This window comes from Daldinia caldariorum (genome assembly GCF_022478825.1).
Source record: "Daldinia caldariorum strain CBS 122874 unplaced genomic scaffold F4812scaffold_5, whole genome shotgun sequence".
NCBI classification, from domain to species: Eukaryota; Fungi; Ascomycota; class Sordariomycetes; order Xylariales; family Hypoxylaceae; genus Daldinia; species Daldinia caldariorum.
Window position 1 is genome coordinate 285,698 of NW_025953041.1, and position 17,307 is coordinate 303,004.

At 45.3% G+C, this 17,307-nt stretch overlaps 3 protein-coding genes across 3 annotated transcripts; 1 reads left to right on the forward strand and 2 right to left on the reverse strand.

Annotated features, from left to right (window-relative positions):
• Nucleotides 1–1,008: 1,008 nt before the first annotated feature.
• F4812DRAFT_470251 (uncharacterized protein) lies at nucleotides 1,009–1,763 on the reverse strand (the record flags this gene model as incomplete). Its single annotated transcript, XM_047938959.1, has 3 exons — nucleotides 1,385–1,763; nucleotides 1,198–1,304; nucleotides 1,009–1,145 (listed from the first exon to the last, which is right to left on the reverse strand). The coding sequence occupies exons 1-3, from the start codon at nucleotides 1,600–1,602 to the stop codon at nucleotides 1,009–1,011; spliced, it is 462 nt and encodes a 153-aa protein (XP_047791471.1). The 5' UTR covers nucleotides 1,603–1,763.
• Nucleotides 1,764–4,516: 2,753 nt separating this feature from the next.
• Nucleotides 4,517–5,840, forward strand: F4812DRAFT_470254 (uncharacterized protein; the record flags this gene model as incomplete). The annotated part of the gene is made up of 3 exons (XM_047938960.1): nucleotides 4,517–4,753; nucleotides 4,819–5,326; nucleotides 5,388–5,840. The coding sequence occupies 3 exons, from the start codon at nucleotides 4,517–4,519 to the stop codon at nucleotides 5,693–5,695; spliced, it is 1,053 nt and encodes a 350-aa protein (XP_047791472.1). The 3' UTR covers nucleotides 5,696–5,840.
• Nucleotides 5,841–7,259: 1,419 nt separating this feature from the next.
• F4812DRAFT_320627 (uncharacterized protein) lies at nucleotides 7,260–17,206 on the reverse strand. Its single transcript, XM_047931448.1, has 5 exons — nucleotides 16,596–17,206; nucleotides 10,726–16,538; nucleotides 8,822–10,648; nucleotides 7,957–8,720; nucleotides 7,260–7,893 (listed from the first exon to the last, which is right to left on the reverse strand). Exons 1-5 carry the CDS (start codon nucleotides 16,919–16,921, stop codon nucleotides 7,366–7,368), a joined length of 9,258 nt encoding a protein of 3,085 aa, XP_047791473.1. The 5' UTR covers nucleotides 16,922–17,206; the 3' UTR covers nucleotides 7,260–7,365.
• Nucleotides 17,207–17,307: the final 101 nt, after the last annotated feature.

The following is a 17,307-nucleotide window of genomic DNA, read 5'->3' on the forward strand; positions in this document are numbered from 1 at the left end:
CCAAATTTTGTGGGTTTTTTTTTGGTTTTTTATTTGCCTTTTTTTTGCGGGGGGGGTCGTTGTGCCTATAATTATATTTGGCACCACACCCGCCCCGCTTTTTTTTAACCCCCCCCCCCCCCCCCCCCTTTTTTTTTTTTTTTTTTTTCTTAACCCAGCTACAAACAAAATGATAGGAATAACATTTCCCGCTAACGCCTTGTTATGTGTTACGTTCTTCCCCTGGTCACTTTTGACAACCTTGCTGCTATTGAATAATCATAATGTAGTTCATTACCTAAGGTTAGGTTAGGAGGTAGTCACCCGTGCTATCTTTCGACAAGAATCTGCCTTTGGGTCACATTTGAGCGTTACTAGCATTCCCAAAGACAATCTGGCCGCTGATGTCGAGCATCTGGTACCTAACTAGGCTTTCGGCCATGACCAAAGGCCAAGTACCAGTGACATAATACCTAAAGTAACTTAACACTGAGATATGGTCACTACAGGAAATACAGTGAACTCTTTAGCTGCCTATATGTAGTTTCAATCTGCCGCATATAACAGTCAATGTTGACCATGTGTTATCTTATGTGATGAGAGTGCTTGTTAATTGTATTCCATGAGCTCTCGTCCAATAAGACTTACAGCATTATCAAATGTGCTTATTACGACTGCGCCTTATAGCACAGCGATAGAGAAAGTATTGTGATTTTTGCACGCTTTACATGCAAGTGGCTGCTAATGCATATCACGAGATAGCAGGACTTATGTGGGATGATAATAGTCACCTAATGTTTACTATAAGAGGTACCTAGGAACCTAACTTGGCCACTACCCGGCTCACGGCGTATAGATACTATAATGCTATGCTGACAGATAGGTAGGTGGTTACCTCGGATACGATATTTTATGACTAAATCTTAGCCTGGCGCATTCTTCTTTAATTCTTCCATCGGCTCGTTCGGTAGTAACCGTAATCCATTAAAAGTAAAGTCTAACAGTTCAGATCCGCAAAAGAATAAATCCCTAGAAAGGAAGAATATAACCTAGAGGATTTAGAGAGCGATTATTACCGCATCCTGATTTTGATGGTTTCTGGGCGCAGTTGTCCGCGCTCTTGTTGAAACATTTAAGAACTCCCTGATCATTGACAATAAGGTCATCTGCGACCGTGCGGTTAGTCTAACCCAGTAATTATTGAATCAGCTTACTTACTAGTGTCTATAGAGCTCTTGACGTAGTGTCCCCTATGAGAACTGGGACAGTCGCATTCCAGCATTGTACCACTCAGATCACAAGATTTGCATCTGGGTTGGTTGCCCCTGGAGAGTACGGTTAGTATCGCCTCATAAATGCTTTTCTCGGTCCAGGTATAAAATAGCTTCAGGTGATTATCACTTACTTGTCTTTAGGCTTCAGTATGCCGTCGTCTGTTTCGTAGCAATTCCACAGGTCAAGGACAGAGCATTGAGACTTATTTCCAACCTTGCAAGATGCTTTTAGACTGAATATCTCGTCTGATTGGACGATTGTCATGTCTTGACAATCTTTTGCATAACCGCCGTCTGCGATAGCGTAGGAAGCAAACGCTCCAGCAAGAACGAAATGAGGAACCTTCATGGTGGCAGTTTTCCTATTTGGATTCAACAGAAACTTTTGGTCTATGGAGATTAAAAGGGTACTCGCGTGAAGATAATGGAGAAGGTGGCGATAATAACTGGAAGAAATGTAGGATTGTTGTTAAGGGGAAGCTATGGTAAGTGGAAGAACAATGTTTAAATAAATGCTTTCATTAACTGCTAGCATTATTCCAACCGAATTATTTTCCGCGTTAGCATGATTAAGAAAGTGAGTCCTGAATAAAGCATGAAAATTCACTTGTCTGCATAGAAACATCGAGTCATGGTTCTTCATTCCAACTCCCGGGAACTATCTGCGGCTACAATACAATTGTGAACAACAAAGGTAATGAATACTTCTGTGAAAAAGGCCTTTGCTGGAGTAACAGTGTTATGTGCAGACAGTTGTTACAACGTAAGGAATCGACTGTGTAAAGGAGTTAGGTAAAAATAATCAGTTCACTACTAATACGAATATACTCTGGCCAAAGAAAACTATGTGTTTTGAAAATGCCTAGAATCAGGCAAGATCAAAACGAGCATTGTCTTATCTTTGTGATGTTTCGATTGATATACAGGGCGCTATCACAGATCTTCATTGTTTATCGGGCATGAAACTCTTGAATTAACAAACGCCATTGTAGGTTGTCAGGATAGGAATGAAATATTTAAGGCTCAGTTACCTCTACACCTATATGAGCCTAAAAGTAAAGCCAAGCATACATCATAGTAGGCCTGAAGGACACATAATAGCGAAAATGTATAACATCCTGATATGTCTAATTCTACCCCTCAGCACGATGACCTTGGCTATACCTTTACACCTTGAAGGCAAAGGTTTGGGCAGCACAAGAAATATTGGACCTAATTCGAAGTATGCAGTTCGTCAGGAGCCAGTATTAGCACCAGGTACTTACCTCAACATATGGTCTATTGTGGGAATCGTACTTGGTACTGTCGGCATTATTTTACTCGTTGCCTTACTCATTATATGTGGTAGGCGACGAGGATTTGGATTACACCGAAGGTAAACCACTCAAATAGGATTAGAGGTGAAGAATCCAAAAAAGGAGATATATCAGGTAATAGCTTTGCTTAGTCATTTACGATAGCAATGTTTTATATTATAGACTGATATACTGGTGTATTAAAATGGAAATAAGTTTGTCTAGATACATTACCTGTTATGTAAAGATGAAGGGGTTGTTTATAGACCCTCGGCTAACTAGTGAGCTAAGGGAACTCCCGAGAAGGTTTTAACAACCCAGCAAAACCTCTAGTCTGCCTATTTAAATACAGTACACATTTGATAATAATTCCGATTTATGTCTGAGACATGAGGATATGTGGATAAAGTAGGGGTATAATGGCTAATAAGGGGCTCTACTGTCAGGTATATAAAAGGTAACCAGCTCCCCCGTGTGAGGTTAGAAGGCTGGGCGTTACTATATCTCTACAACAGACTGCATGCTATACCCTAACACTAACTCTATGTATGGCATGCATCACCGTGGCATACCCGACATAATACTCTTATTTACCTTCGGCATCTACCAAGGTACCTTACCTAAGGTATATGAATTGAATTATTTGACAAGTAGGTACCTCCTATAGGACCTTGCTAAAAAGAATCTTTTGCGGTTATATAATGAGAGTTTTTATATTGACCCGCGTTTACTTTGTGCAAAATAAAGTCACTAAAGTACATATTCAAAAGTTACCTAGGTACCTAACGTAGGAGTTGCATCTCAACCCCCTTGTTACTGTTTTATCAGGTACCACTGAACCTCGCATAGTTGGCTGACATTTATATGTTATATGTTCGGTAATGAGACGATACCGGTATATCTTCGCCCATCTGAGGAGTATTGTATTTAAATACTAGGTATCTAACATAGGAAGTACTTAACGGAGCTGTGTGAGGAGAAGCTCCCTCCAAAACTCTGCAATATGCATGTATGGTAACCTTGCACCGGCTGAGTCCAGTTCCATCAGTTGTACGATACTACGTAACCCACCTTATAACCTAACGAGGTATTCTTGTTAAAACCTAAGCTTTACGAATTGTATGAATTGGAACAATAATTATCAACGCTCTGATAGAGGATGATGTTACATTTTAGGTAGATGCCACGCCCAACGCGTCGTATTGGCGCTTTGCTTAATAACAGATCAAGATTGCTCGCCAGTAGAAGTTTGTATGTGCCCCTGGATCCAACATCTTGTATGTAAAACACAGTTGGTTTCATTAGAACAGGTGCTTACCCCTATGTAGAGGTACATAGCTGTTAACTGAAAAGAAAGCCGGGAAGGTTTCAGCATTTATACGAATCATTTATATTATTTTTCATCTTGAGATTTGATCCGCAGTGTAAATATAGGTTAGGTACTCAATCTTCAAGGTTAGCTTTAAAGCTGAATCTACGTCAGGGTCGCTAATTACGATATGTATTTCCATTACAGGGTATTTACGTGTTTTCTTTGCGTTGCCAGTAAAGTGACTGCAACTATCCATAATACCCAGCATACAATCCAAGGTTCTTCGTTACAATAGGAGGAGGCACTGAAAGCGTTGGTTGCAAGCATAAAAGTCTACGCGCTATGTAACGCAACTATAAGGCTAGTTGCTACGTAGCCCGATAGAATATATGTATGTTGGTGATGGAAGACACACATATATATGGTAGTACAACTGGATTGACAGTTCAATGTACGTAATCTACACGATCGCTCTTTGTAGTATAGTGCTACGTTCATGCCAGTTATCAACTATCTACCAGATACGCCGAGTTCAGGGCCTCACTCTAGCCGCTCTCTATATCAAATGGGGTAGATCTCTGAGACCTTACTCGCAAAGATACCTTGATTACCTCTTTCTCTCAACCCTACCCCTATTCCAAACCCGAGAAGCCATCATGCCAACGCTGCCGTCCAAAGAAAAATTAGCTTCCATGCTAGTTCACAAGGACCAAAGCCTTGTACCGGATATAATTGTCTGTGATGCTATATGTGGTATTGCATCTATTGTATTCGCGCTTCTACGTCTCTACTCGCAATACCTTGTATCCCGCAAGTTACGTCTGACTCAAAGCGACATTCTGCTACTCCTTGGTTTGGTATTCTATATAGCATTCAGTATAGCCCTTGGCATGGTATTTAACCCTCTACCAAACAATATAATCGAGTCCTACTGACAACGAAATAAAAAACCTAACAGATAACAAAATATGGGGGAGGCCGTCATATCATCCTGGCAACCGACACGCGCTCGCTTAGGATCTGGAAGATCATTGCAGAAGTGACATACACTATTTCCTTGGGGTTCATAAAATTTGGTATTCTGAGGTTGTATGGTACCATCTTCCCATCGAAAAGGTTCCGTATATTCCTATGGATCTTCGCCATATGCCTCATTGCTTTCGATCTAGCATGTATCATGGTCAGTGTGTTCGAATGTATCCCTGTCCAGTATTACTGGGATATGTCGATCAAAGGTGGTCATTGTTTGGATTATGGATTGTATACGCTCCTTGCCGGGATGCTGAACATAATCACCGATTTGATTATATTACTTGCCCCGATTCCCCAGGTTCTACATTTACATATCTCCAAGCACAAGAAAATGCTTCTGATTTTCACCTTCGCCATGGGGGGTAGTGCGTGCATCGTCTCCATTGTTCGCCTTCCGTACGCCTTAGATTTCGATTCGACCGGTGACCCCAGCTGTGAGTCCTCCCTTATTTCTAGCGAAGTTAACAACATTATTACTAAGTCTAGTTGCTTCAGATGACAATATTCGTATTGGCCTTCTTTCTCTTGTGGAACTCATGACTGGCATTCTGGCTACATCTATACCAACCTATCGGCCATTATTTCGACAAATGATGGCGAAATACGGCCAGTCATCGGTTGATTCACAGAAGAATACCTATAAGAACAGTGGCAGAACTGATATTCGTGGCACCTTACCTGGGCAACTTGAACGCAACTTTCCCGTCATAAATGTGACGAGCCATATTGAACTAGCTAGATATATTAACATTGGGGGTAACTGGGTTAGAGTTCCTGACGAGCCCTCTCATGGATGGAGATAGGGATCAGTGTAGATGAGATGGAAGATCACAATGCTTCATTTATTTGATTTGTTTAAAGTTTTGGCTGGCTAAGGTTGAGGTCCACTCCCTTTTTCAATTCTGGCGAGGTATAAAGATGATATTACCGACTGCGTGAAAAGTATAGGCGATGGTTTGACTAGCTGATTGGGAGGACTATCAAAAAAACATGGCTCAGCTTAAAGTATTAGACACCCACTCTATACCTATTATAGAGTTATCTGACGAATTGAACAATGCCCAGCTACATCTTGAATAGGTTAGGTACCTACTAGGTAAGTGGTTTTATGATGCTTACTACATTCATGGCTGTTAGCGAGTTCCCATGGAGTGAGTGTGGTGCGGTACCCCTTTACCCCTGTATGCTTTCCGTTTGAAGCTTATTTGAGGGCGGAGCGTGCTACTTACATATGTCTATTTACTAAGAGATCTTGCCCCTACCCACTCCCCCGACAAAGCGAATATTTTTTTGCTAGTGAATTCTTACGCATATTGTTAAATTTGAATGGTTTTACTCACACCTATAAATTAATACGCGATCACTAATTCCGGGTAAATAGGAGGTAGTTACCTATCTTCTTACCTTTTGCACCATATTCACGCAGCTCAGTCAGGCCAGAGAAGCGCCGAGACAGAAGTATATGAACATAATTATTTAAGGTAATATTATAGCTGGATTATATGGATGTGATATTCTCTTATAATATAATGCTACTACATGGTCGCAACGAAGTCTGTCACGATTAACATGGGTAACCTGAAAAGGGGCTGTTACAGTGTGAAGTGCGTTCATGTCACGTCGACAATGGCGGTTTGTGCACTACTTGCGACGCGTTACGCCTGGCCGATCAGCGTCCAATCTACCTAATATTAATGACACTGTACAATATGGTTTATCAGCCATACGCTACGAAGGCCAAAAGTCTTTGGGCATCTGGTTTTGGCAAAGCCTCGTGCGGGTAGGAGAGACGTACACGGTATTAAAGGTAATCCATAGTGGCTGATGTCGCTATAAGTCTAGCGGCCAGTCACCTAAGCTCAGTGGACGGACCACTATTTGACCTCAAGCTCAGTACCTAATGTGGCAAATGCGGTGTCAACAAGATAGAAAATATTTGGATACTAAGCTTAATCAAACCATGTAGAATTGCCTCGTAGAAATATGCTCAATTGATTTTCTCGAACCTCTTCACCACTTGCACGTTGAAGAAGTATGGTCTTCATCCCCTTAGTACAGACCCACATTAAATAGGGGTTGATCAGGGGTAATCGTTATCATGCATCGAATAGAGGCCATCAAGACCAAAGAGCGAGGAAAAAAAAAGTACAAATTAAGACAGTAACAGGTACCTAAAACTAACAATTCATAACTATTGCATCGCCTTCGTAAACTCCATGCAACTGAATACCGTTCCCGGCCGAGAGAGAGGCCAAGTCGCATATGGTCGTTATCATCCCATCATTACTATCATTTAGAACAGCAGATTCAACCTCCCATTACACGTGTCGCAATGCAAAAGCATAGGTACACAAAATATTGAATCCAAGCTAAAAAACACAAACACCCTTCAGTAAACCAAACGGCAACATCTGCGCGCATTCCAACATTGCGATTCGATATGTCGATCCAATAGTGTGACCTTATGATGAAATCACAATAACGACTCTTGGAACTGACCCGGTCCACCGAGCGCGCGCCCGGTGCAGATATAGCCCATGGGCGTATGCAAGACATCCTGCGTCTTGCGAAGTAATGTGAGCCACTCTAGGAGGAAGGACGACGGATCATCCGCAAAAGGGGCGGGCGTTACTTCCTCTGCCTGAGTTGGGTTCGAGTTTCCTCTAGACAGCTTGTCCGCCTTCTCGAACGAGGACTGTAGGTAACGGCTTAGCGGACCCCATTCGGCCAAGCTCACATACAATCGGCCGCCTAACACGCCTAGTTCGAATCTAAACCATTCTGGGAATTTGTAAATAGGCGGCAGCGCCGGAAGACAGTAATACTGGAGGGTATTGAACCGTTCCATGGTCTTAGTAACAGGCGCTGCGTAGGTGATCAAATGCACGCGTGGCGAGCGGGTGGCACCTCGAAGCAAGGGAATCAACAATTCAGCCTCCTCGGGAACAATAACAAGCGCGGTTTGTGCCGAGGGACTCCAGAGGATCCATTCTACTGGACGCTATTATCCCATTGTTAGCATATCTTTCTTGCAAGCACGTTGATATTTACGTGGGTCACTTACCATGAAATTGTCAACCATACTATTTCTCCTACATTTGACTGTTCGTCTGAATTCAGTCGAAATGAAGAATCGTGAGCCCGTATCCTTTACACCGAATTTCTTTCCGAGAGTAGTATTTGCTACATATTCAAATGCGTGCTCGAATGCGGTCTCGTTTCGATTCGACGACGTATCCTCCAGTACTCCCGTGCGCGCGAAATTCAAGATGACTGGATGCAGGCCCGGGAATTCCAAGGCTTCATATCGGAGCGGCTTTTGTATCTGACGAACCTGCTCTACTTGCACCTGAACCTCCCTTTCCTGTTCAACTTCTTCCATGGCGCCTACGTGAAGAGCGCCGCGCTCTCCATAGGACTGGTTAAGCTGATCCGCGAACTTTTGCAACTGCGGCGTACACATGCGACCTACGGTTCCAATTCGTGAACCTGCAAGGGCTCCACCATATAATTGCTCTAACGTCTGCCGTTCTGGTTGCTGAATTGTCTCCAGCAGCTTTGCCCGTTGTGTCGTGTTTGTCAGGAAGTTCTCATGGCGCCAAATCGCATCCGTACGCTGACAGAAGTCGACACCTTGCGATACGTAAAGACTTTGCAGATCCTCATTGACACAGCATGTTTGCTCTAGAAGCCAAGCGACGACGTGGGAAGAATCGATACTAGTGCCTCTTGCTGGGCGGCAAAAGTCCTTGATGCTCTGGTCAACCTCCGGGGGCGCAAAGAAGCTGACCGACTGAGTAGTACGCAACTGGCGGAGTCGCATAGCAGCTATTGATATGATTAGTTAAACTATTCCTTAGGTGGTTATATAGATGTTACTGATACCAATTGATATCAAGGAAAAATGTAGACGGTGATCAGCAACTTACCTTGCATAGTATAATCTTTGGTTTGCTTTAGCGCCAACGTCAGTGCTCCGTGGGCATTCGACGGCAGCTTCAGGTCTACACCACGGGTATGCGCCTCGTCTAGATATACAACGCAGCCGCCAAGATCATCTGCGAATGGAGTGGCTAGGAGTGGGACATCACTCTTCTTATCTCCGCGGTAATGCACCCAAGCACGGTTATCCGAGCCAAAATAAACGGCTGCACCGGCTTCGCAATCAACTTTAAGCCACTCCTGGGCAACTGTTCTGTTATCCATTTCTAGGATGTAGGCTCCAGCATCAATGAGGGTGCGGATGCCTTTCTCCTTTAGTCGCCCTAGTAGGCCTCTCTCAGTCAATCGCTTACCGGAGAGGTCTGCAGTAACATGATAACCTCGATTACATGGTTGTAAGAGGTATGATAAGACTTCGGCACTTGTCTGTTGTAAGCTAGGGAGGTCATCTTGCCGAATAGTGAGTGGGAGGTTCATACGGCTGTCGTTGGTGCCGCTGAAACCGGTCGTCCTAGCACCCCGCTGATCCTTAGAAAATAGTGGGATATCCCAAGCTGAAACCTGTAACTTGATTTCGAACTGTCTGGCGTGAACGGGGAAAACAAAATGGTTACAATAATGGTTGATTACAATGCGACTCAGACGCAAATGTTTCCATAGCTCGTCTAGCTGTCCTCCATCGTCAATATTGATGACGTTCCAGTGGTGCAATGCCTCTGGTAAGCTATCACACCCGGAAGACCACAGTTCGTACTGTGCAGCTGGATCATCTGACTGAAGGACGTATTGTAGCCCTTGACGGAATTGCTCGGAGGTGAGGCCCGTGTAATAGAATGCCAAGCAGGTGAACAATATAGATACATCTGGATGGCCGAACTCAGATTGCTCAGATGGGGTACCTTTTGCCTCGAACGGTACTGCAATTGGGTCACGATCAGGGTGAAGACCGTATTGAACGTTCCACCGCTTGTTGAGGCAGAGGAGGAGTATTCGATTAATCAATAGGCCTCGAACCACGAGTAGTATCTTCGCCGCCGCCTGCGGATTGACAAACGCGTTAACTGCCTGCATGAAAATGCGTTCATCAAATTTTGGCTCGCAAAGGACACGTCGAATTATTCCTTGTCGGGCTTGAAAGCTTGAATCAGCAGGGCGAAGGAATGTTGTCTTTCCATTACAAATAGCCTCGAATAAGTGATCATGAATAGCCTCTTCCACATCATTTTTCAGAATATGTAAAATTGGGAAAGACCCTGGTCGATGTAGTACCTCAATGCTGGTGGGGAATCTTTTCATTAAATTCGGGAGGCATTGAGCTACTAAGTCGAGCAACTCTTGGGCTACTTGCCATCGGAATGGATGACCATCAACAGCCATCTCAGGTCCACTAGGGTAGTTCAGTTGAGTCTTAACCGCCAAAGTGAAATCGCATTCGTCCAGAACGTCGCGACAATTGTTGTCCAGCCAACGCTGGAAGACGGTCATGCTTCTTGCTGCCTTCAGCTTACCGTCTGCGAGCTGCTGCCATCCGCCCAGTTTGTATGACAGTATATGTTCATGGCTAGTAAGAATTAACCCTCTAGAATTACGAGTGCGGCGGTGAAGGGTCTCATATAGCTCTAATATCTCCGGCGTTGTTGGCGACTTCCGCGAAAAAGGAATGTGAAGAACTTCACGCCCTACAAGCCCTCCTAAACGCGACTGGGTGGTCTGTGCTGTCTGCATTAGAAGCGCTTTTGGGACGATTAACCGGGAAAGGTTTTTGCCATCTGCTAAGACGGCTATCACCATCGGTACGATGCATGATGTCTTGCCTACACAGAAGTTAGCGCTAGTTCGATGATATTATTCCCCTACATAACCAAAAGATAGGTATATTTGGTATATTTACCTTTGCCCATGTTCATCTGCAGCACACTGTTTTGGCCGGACTTCGGCGCAATCATGGCATACGCGACGTCGACTTGTTCGGTACGTATAAGGAAGTCGCTGTCAAGTTCGAGTAATAGCCAATCTGCCGAGTTAAGCGGCGACCAATTCTGATGACCTGGATTCCGCAACTCTTCATCGCACGCTCGCTTGTCTCCACGCAGGGCTGCGGAGCGAAGGCGCTCTAGCCGCTGTAGAGTTGTAATGGCTACTCCATAGGAAACAAGAGCCTCTTTCATCCCGGACCCAAAATTGTAGGCTAGTGAAGATCTTAGAAATGTAAGTATCTCGACCGGTGATGTGCAAGGCCAAATGGCACCAAGCCGCAACCATCGGTACCGGTCGTCGCCGATAGCAAGAGCATCGCATATTTGTCTACGATAGTCCGAGATTGTAAGCTTGATTTGCTCTATTGCGTCTTTAACGTCCTTTAGAGCCGGAATTAGTCCTTGAGAATCTAACTGGCCCGTGTCTTTCAGCGCAGATAGACTCTGCAGAAGATCGTTGCTGTATTTCTGCCGAATCGAGTTGGCAGACCTTGCAAACCTACGTAAGATTGCCTCTAACTCTATAGCCTCGTTGAGTAGGCCTCGTGTTTGTGATTCCTCAGCTTTGCTGTACCCCGACTCATTCCTACCGATGAAGTCGATATTGTTCACCGTAGTATCCAGAATGGGGCCTGGTTTGACTACCAATTCTTGAGATACTGACGGAATAACTCGAGAATTGTTTCTACCCGTGAACACTGGGGTAGCATTTGTCCAGTCAGGAAGTGAAAAGGGATTTCGTGGACCTTTGAGCGAGCTTAAAACAGCCTGTACTCGATTGATATAAGCGTCCAGTTCCATGTTTTCCCGCCGACGATCCCACTCGGGTCGTATTTTTTCGAGCACCAAGGAGATGTCGACAGCTTTACTTTCGAATGTTTCTCTAGGAATCTCGTCCACTGAAGTAGGCCACTGTTCTAAAAGGCAGTCAGCGAGCCTACGGCCCTCCAATTCACAAAACTCTTTGTGCTCTTCGGGATTGCGTCCAGCCCGGTCTTTCCATACTCCTCCACGACGGGACCTTCCATCAAATGGGAGGTAAGCCGATGCTATGAGCGTCTGTAATAGCTCAACAGAGGGCCTTTCCCTCGATTTGAAATCGAAGAAGCCGCCAGAGGAAGGCGGCTGCAGGCATTTTATTTGATGGACCTTGAAGAAAGCAGCAAGATAATGAATCATTTCCATATTGGGGTTGGCATTGAAAGCAAGCAGCCCGAGGCGAAATATGACGGGTGTACTATCATCTGCATGGCGACAGAATTGTATAAGAGAACCCCAATTCTCATATATAGATTCTTCAATCTGACTGATAAGAGGCTCTTTTCCATTAAATGAGCTGTCGTCACCGTGGAACCCGCCAATAACTTCGCTGGACTCGAGAAGAGCCTTAAGGGAAGTCCCCATGGGTATTGAGGAAGAACCTGCAAGAACGTGGCGAGCTATCTGGTACACATGGGTGGCTTTCGATGTTTTATTACGGTCGCGGGGGATGTAAGGAGTATCTTGAGAGGCTTGACTAGCTGTATCCAGAGTGGGGCATTCGTAGAGCTCACGTTGCAGTCGGCCGCGGTTCCGGAGGTGTGATGGTTCCTCAAAAGTTATGTCCTTTGTAGCAGACGGGGAAAGCTTCTTGAGCTGATTGGACTTGATAAGGATATGTTGAATCAACGATTCAAACCCATCATGCTGTATATTTACCGTCAAATTTCCATCCCAAGTTACAGTTTGAAAACGCTTCATTGGCGGGGGATAGTAAACCCTCCGAGGGGACAGGTCTGCTATAGACCTTAATATCTCCTCTGGAAGAGATATTAAAGGTACCCATGGTTGAGAAGCACCTGAACGAAGAATTGAGAATGCCTCTTCTGTACCAGTTCTTCCCGTTAAGGGGTCAGGGAGACAGAAAGATGTAATCGCATGATACAAAGCTTTCGTATAAAGAAGTCGAGGCTCAGGAGGGCAAGAAAGCCGGCCGAGGATATCGTCAATCTTATATCTACCATAATTTGGTGCGTCAAATATGCGCACTTGTACGTGCATTCCACTTCGTTTGTAGTTGAATTGGCCTAGAGGGACAATTATGCTTCGTTTCCCAGAAACTATATCGCGCAGCACGATCATACTTTGGAGCCCATACCATGTGCCCGCATCTTGATTCGGGTCAACCTCCGCGTTTAGCTGCCGACATTCGAGTAAACCTTCGCGATTCACAAAGAACGACAACTCCAAGTGGCGTAGCTCCACTTGCAGCTTACCGACTAAAGGTTGAGAAACAGTTAACTTTTCCGGGTTTTCAAAATGTTGCAATGTCTTTACGACCTGGCCAAATATGCTTGATTGGGGATCCACGAGGTTCACATTGCCGCGGGTAGCTCTGCGACTAGGAATATCGATCTCCCAGTCACGTTGCCGCTTCACCCAAATGACAGGCATGCGGCGAATTTCCAGACATCCTGTGCTAAGATTCAACCAATGCACACAGCTCTCCGTTAATTCCATTGGCAGGTCAAAAGTTTCCGGGCCCCTAAACAATTTTCTAGGGATGAGCTCCAGAATACTGGTCGCCGTGCTAGTACGGATGATTACCTGTCCATCCCGCATACCAAAATGCACCTCTTGACCATGAATCCTGTTCGAAAGCGTGTGCGTCATTCCTGGTAAAAAAGATGGATATGTAAGAATGTGGTGGTTCCCAAACATCTCCTTAACGTCCTCACTCTCTTGGATCTCAAGAGGCAGCTTTCCGCGGGGCTTTCCGTTTACTAGCATATGGCCTTCGATGAAATTGTAATGAACCGTCTGGGTTGTAGTATATTTCCAGCGATTTTCTGACGCACGGGAAACGATCCAACGATTGTGGGGTGCGCCAAAGAAGCTCCAATGAGTGAAGGACGACTTAACATCGTCTAAGCTATCGGACCAACTCCTAGATATTCCATACCCGACGGCGCCTTGGTGAGACTGTATGGCTGTCTTGAGGATTGACTGCAAGCGGTATGCCAACTTCGTATCACGTAGATACATATTTTTCAACCCAGGGGATAGCTTGTTGATATCAACTAGCAAATTCTCCTGCAATGCAACTGATGCCAAGACCCAGGAGCTCAAATCTTCCGCACTCATTGTGCCGTTCTTTTCGGTGTAGACCGCAAAAGTTCGCCGGCACAATATAGCGGCGCAGAAACCGTATTCTGAAATTCGTTGTGCATCCTTAGCATCAGTGGCGATGCGGAGCTCTTTTCTCAAGTTGGTAGTCCATTCTAATGTAGCATTTCGTGCGGTGCGCAGCAAACTCTTCGCACGATCCCTGGAAGAGCCGGACGATAGGTAGAACAGCCTTAGAGTAAGAGTAATAAGAAGCCCCATATAGTGGTGCTCTCTCCAGTTTGTCAGGATAGCTCGAAGACGCTTCTCAATAATCTCTGCTAGGCGTTCTACGAAACTGGCCTCTTTAAAGATGACATGAGCTGCTCGAAGCGTTTCGCTGGGTAGTCGAGGTCCTGCCTGAATAGCCAGTTGGCAAAGAACATTCGCCGTATCCTCATTCCCGAAATTCAGGTTAGAGGAACCCATCTCAACAAGTATGTTTGGCCAACGCCGCATCTTGCCGCCAAGTAGCTTTTGGTATGCAGAAAACTCGTGGACGGACATGTTAGCCGGGCACTCAACTTGATTGGCCTGAACTTCGTAGGACGATGGCCCATCCACAGTAGCCGGTGGATGTTGTACCACCGGTATAATGGTAGTTCGAAGCGCAGGTGGGATATGAACAGCACAATGATGCTGAAATGTCAGGGGCTTCCCTAAATCTTTAACCCACAATCCACTATTTCGGTCATACAACTGAAAATCTGCTGCGAGAGGCAACAGCACACGGGAAAGAGGGGCTTTTCCTCTGTTGAACTTATAATGGGTTTGGCTGAAACATTTAATAGAAGACGCTAAAGATATACACTGCCCCTCAGCCGTTATATAGGATCGAAGAGGCGTGCAGTTCGCAAGTTCTATCGCCGGTTTTGACGACTTATCCGGGCGGCTCGGGTGTGCTAGCAGAGATAGAATCTTCCAAGTGGCATTCCTGTAGGCTGAGAGGTAACGGGGAATGGCCAACTCGAAGAGCAGTACAGACTTAGCTGGATCGTTTTCGGGGAGGAAGGCTTCGTGTACTTCAATCTTCATTCGATTACGAGTTCTCCAGTGCCAACAAGTCTTGCACCCTCGCACGTCGCGCTGCCCATTTTTCCAAGAGCAACAACACGTACCTTCTGCAATCCCTGCAGTATGGTCGTCATATTCTTTACACATCCGTTTCCATTCTGCCTCTTTGGCATCACGGGCCATATCAGACGCAGCCTTCACGCGCAAAGCCAATGATTGCATCTCTGCGGATTGTGCGACATAGCGCACCGCTAGACAGTTCTTATCAAACCTGTCAAAAATGGTTCCATACCGGCTGTTGGACTTCTTTTGTGCTAAATACGTCTGAATATCTTCTAGCCGGCACATTTCAGACATCGTGGGCAATTGGAGAACATCTAGGAGCTCAGGGCTGAAAATGCGGAGATGGTCATCAAGAAGAGGACACACGGCAACGGCACACTTGTCCAGACGAACCCATAGAGTAAATAAGGTAAGTATCATAGAACTCATCTGCTCTGGATTAGAGTCGTACGTCGTGCCAACCTCGGTAAAAATATTGTCGATTTCTTTCGCGATATCGATGCAACGAGCAGAGAAATTAGCCCTAGTATCTCGGCTAGGAAGCTCATTCTCTTCAGCACGAGACTCGAGATCTGCAATTCGGAATATATGATCTGTGAAGTCTTGTGTCTGCTGAATAGCCTTGTCCAGTGGTTGCGGAAGATTCAATGATGAGACATCAGCTTTTCGTGGTGGTTGACTATAAAGGAGACGTTCGAGGTACTCTCCACTATTTGGGAGGGAGAGGCGAAGTGCGTGGGGGTCTGCATGGCGAGGAAGCACTGGCACACGCCGCGTTGCGTTCCTTTTGAATGACTCCCATGCATTTTCAACTTGGGCAGTCGCTTCTTGAATCGAATTTTCGATTAGAGGGGAGATATGACCAAATAAGGACTTATAAACTCCAGTCTCATATAATTTTAACCTAGCCTTCTGCGTCTCTAACTTTGCCATACGGCGGCATAATTTAGTGCGCAGCGTAATGGTCATGGCCGGGTTGAGCTTTCCAGCAGACTGCTTCAGTAGTTCTGCGAGTAATAAACACACGAGGAACTTGTAACCAATACGTCCCTGATCGTTACCAAGCTTGAAGCAAAGATGGCGTTGGGCCGCAACGCGCAAGACGAGCCAAAATGGAAGCCGACGCCAGGGCAAGTCAGCGTTCTGTATATTGACATCATCCCGTACTCGCTTTCGAAGCATGGGCGCCTGGTAGTGGTTTCCTATCGCCTCCAGGATTGGTATAAGCATCTGAGTGATCAGTGCAGGGTCGGTCGTATCTCTGACCTCGGTTAAAGAGACGTTGGCCTTCTGAGTGGATGCCTGAAGATTATAAAGGGTTTCAATACTAGCCTGCTCCAGAAAAGCTGCTAGACATTGTTGAAATGATTCATCGGCGAATGTGGAAAGAGGAATCTGAGCTGAACGTCCAGGAAAGTCCCACTGCAGCGCATGTCCCGCAGCGAGAACATGTTCCGAGACGGCTGATGTCTCGAATGCCTCGAATACAACGTAATGTTGTCCATTTCTATGTTTAGTGGTAAGTAAATTACGTACAGGTAATTATTCGTTATTAAATACTCACTGATATGTGCGACGGATCAGTAGAGCTGCATTCTGCTCTGTAACATGCAAAATAAGCATGTGGTCAGGCTGGAGTTCACGAAAGTGGGCTAGCAGCGCCGACTTTTCCAAACGCCCAGAGTGAAGGGCACGACATGATTCTAAGGAGGTACGAAGAGTTTGAAATGCTTCAAACCAAGGTGCTCCCACAATACTTTCAAGAGTCTCGCAAGTGCGTATGAGGCGCATCAATACATCATAGGATAAAGCCTCGATGTCCGGGTCTTGCGACCCAGGTAACTGCGGAGGCAGCACAAGATGGTTGAAAACGGCTTCAAGCAGGTCCATTGTGATTAGATTGTTAGTCCGTGGCGCTGTGTAATAGCCGTCTGTGTAGGTTTTGAAGGTTCAGGCAGGTATGAGGTAGTTTATAAGAAAGAGTGATGAGGCTGGGAATGACAGGAGGTAATTGTAGTCAAAGTAATCCTACCTAGGTTACCTCAGGTAGGTAGGTCAAATTAGGTAGGTACATGAAAAACGAAAAGGCTGTGCATACCCATGCAAATGAAATGGAAAAAGTTCAGTTTCGAGGCAACACATTAATCGATGCGGTGGTTAGGTACGTGACTGACTTAAAACTATGCAAGACGGCGGCGACCTAATGATTGGTCAGGATACAGGTACCTACCTAACCTATTTGGCGATTGCTTTAGGTAGGAAGTTTTCCTGGGTGT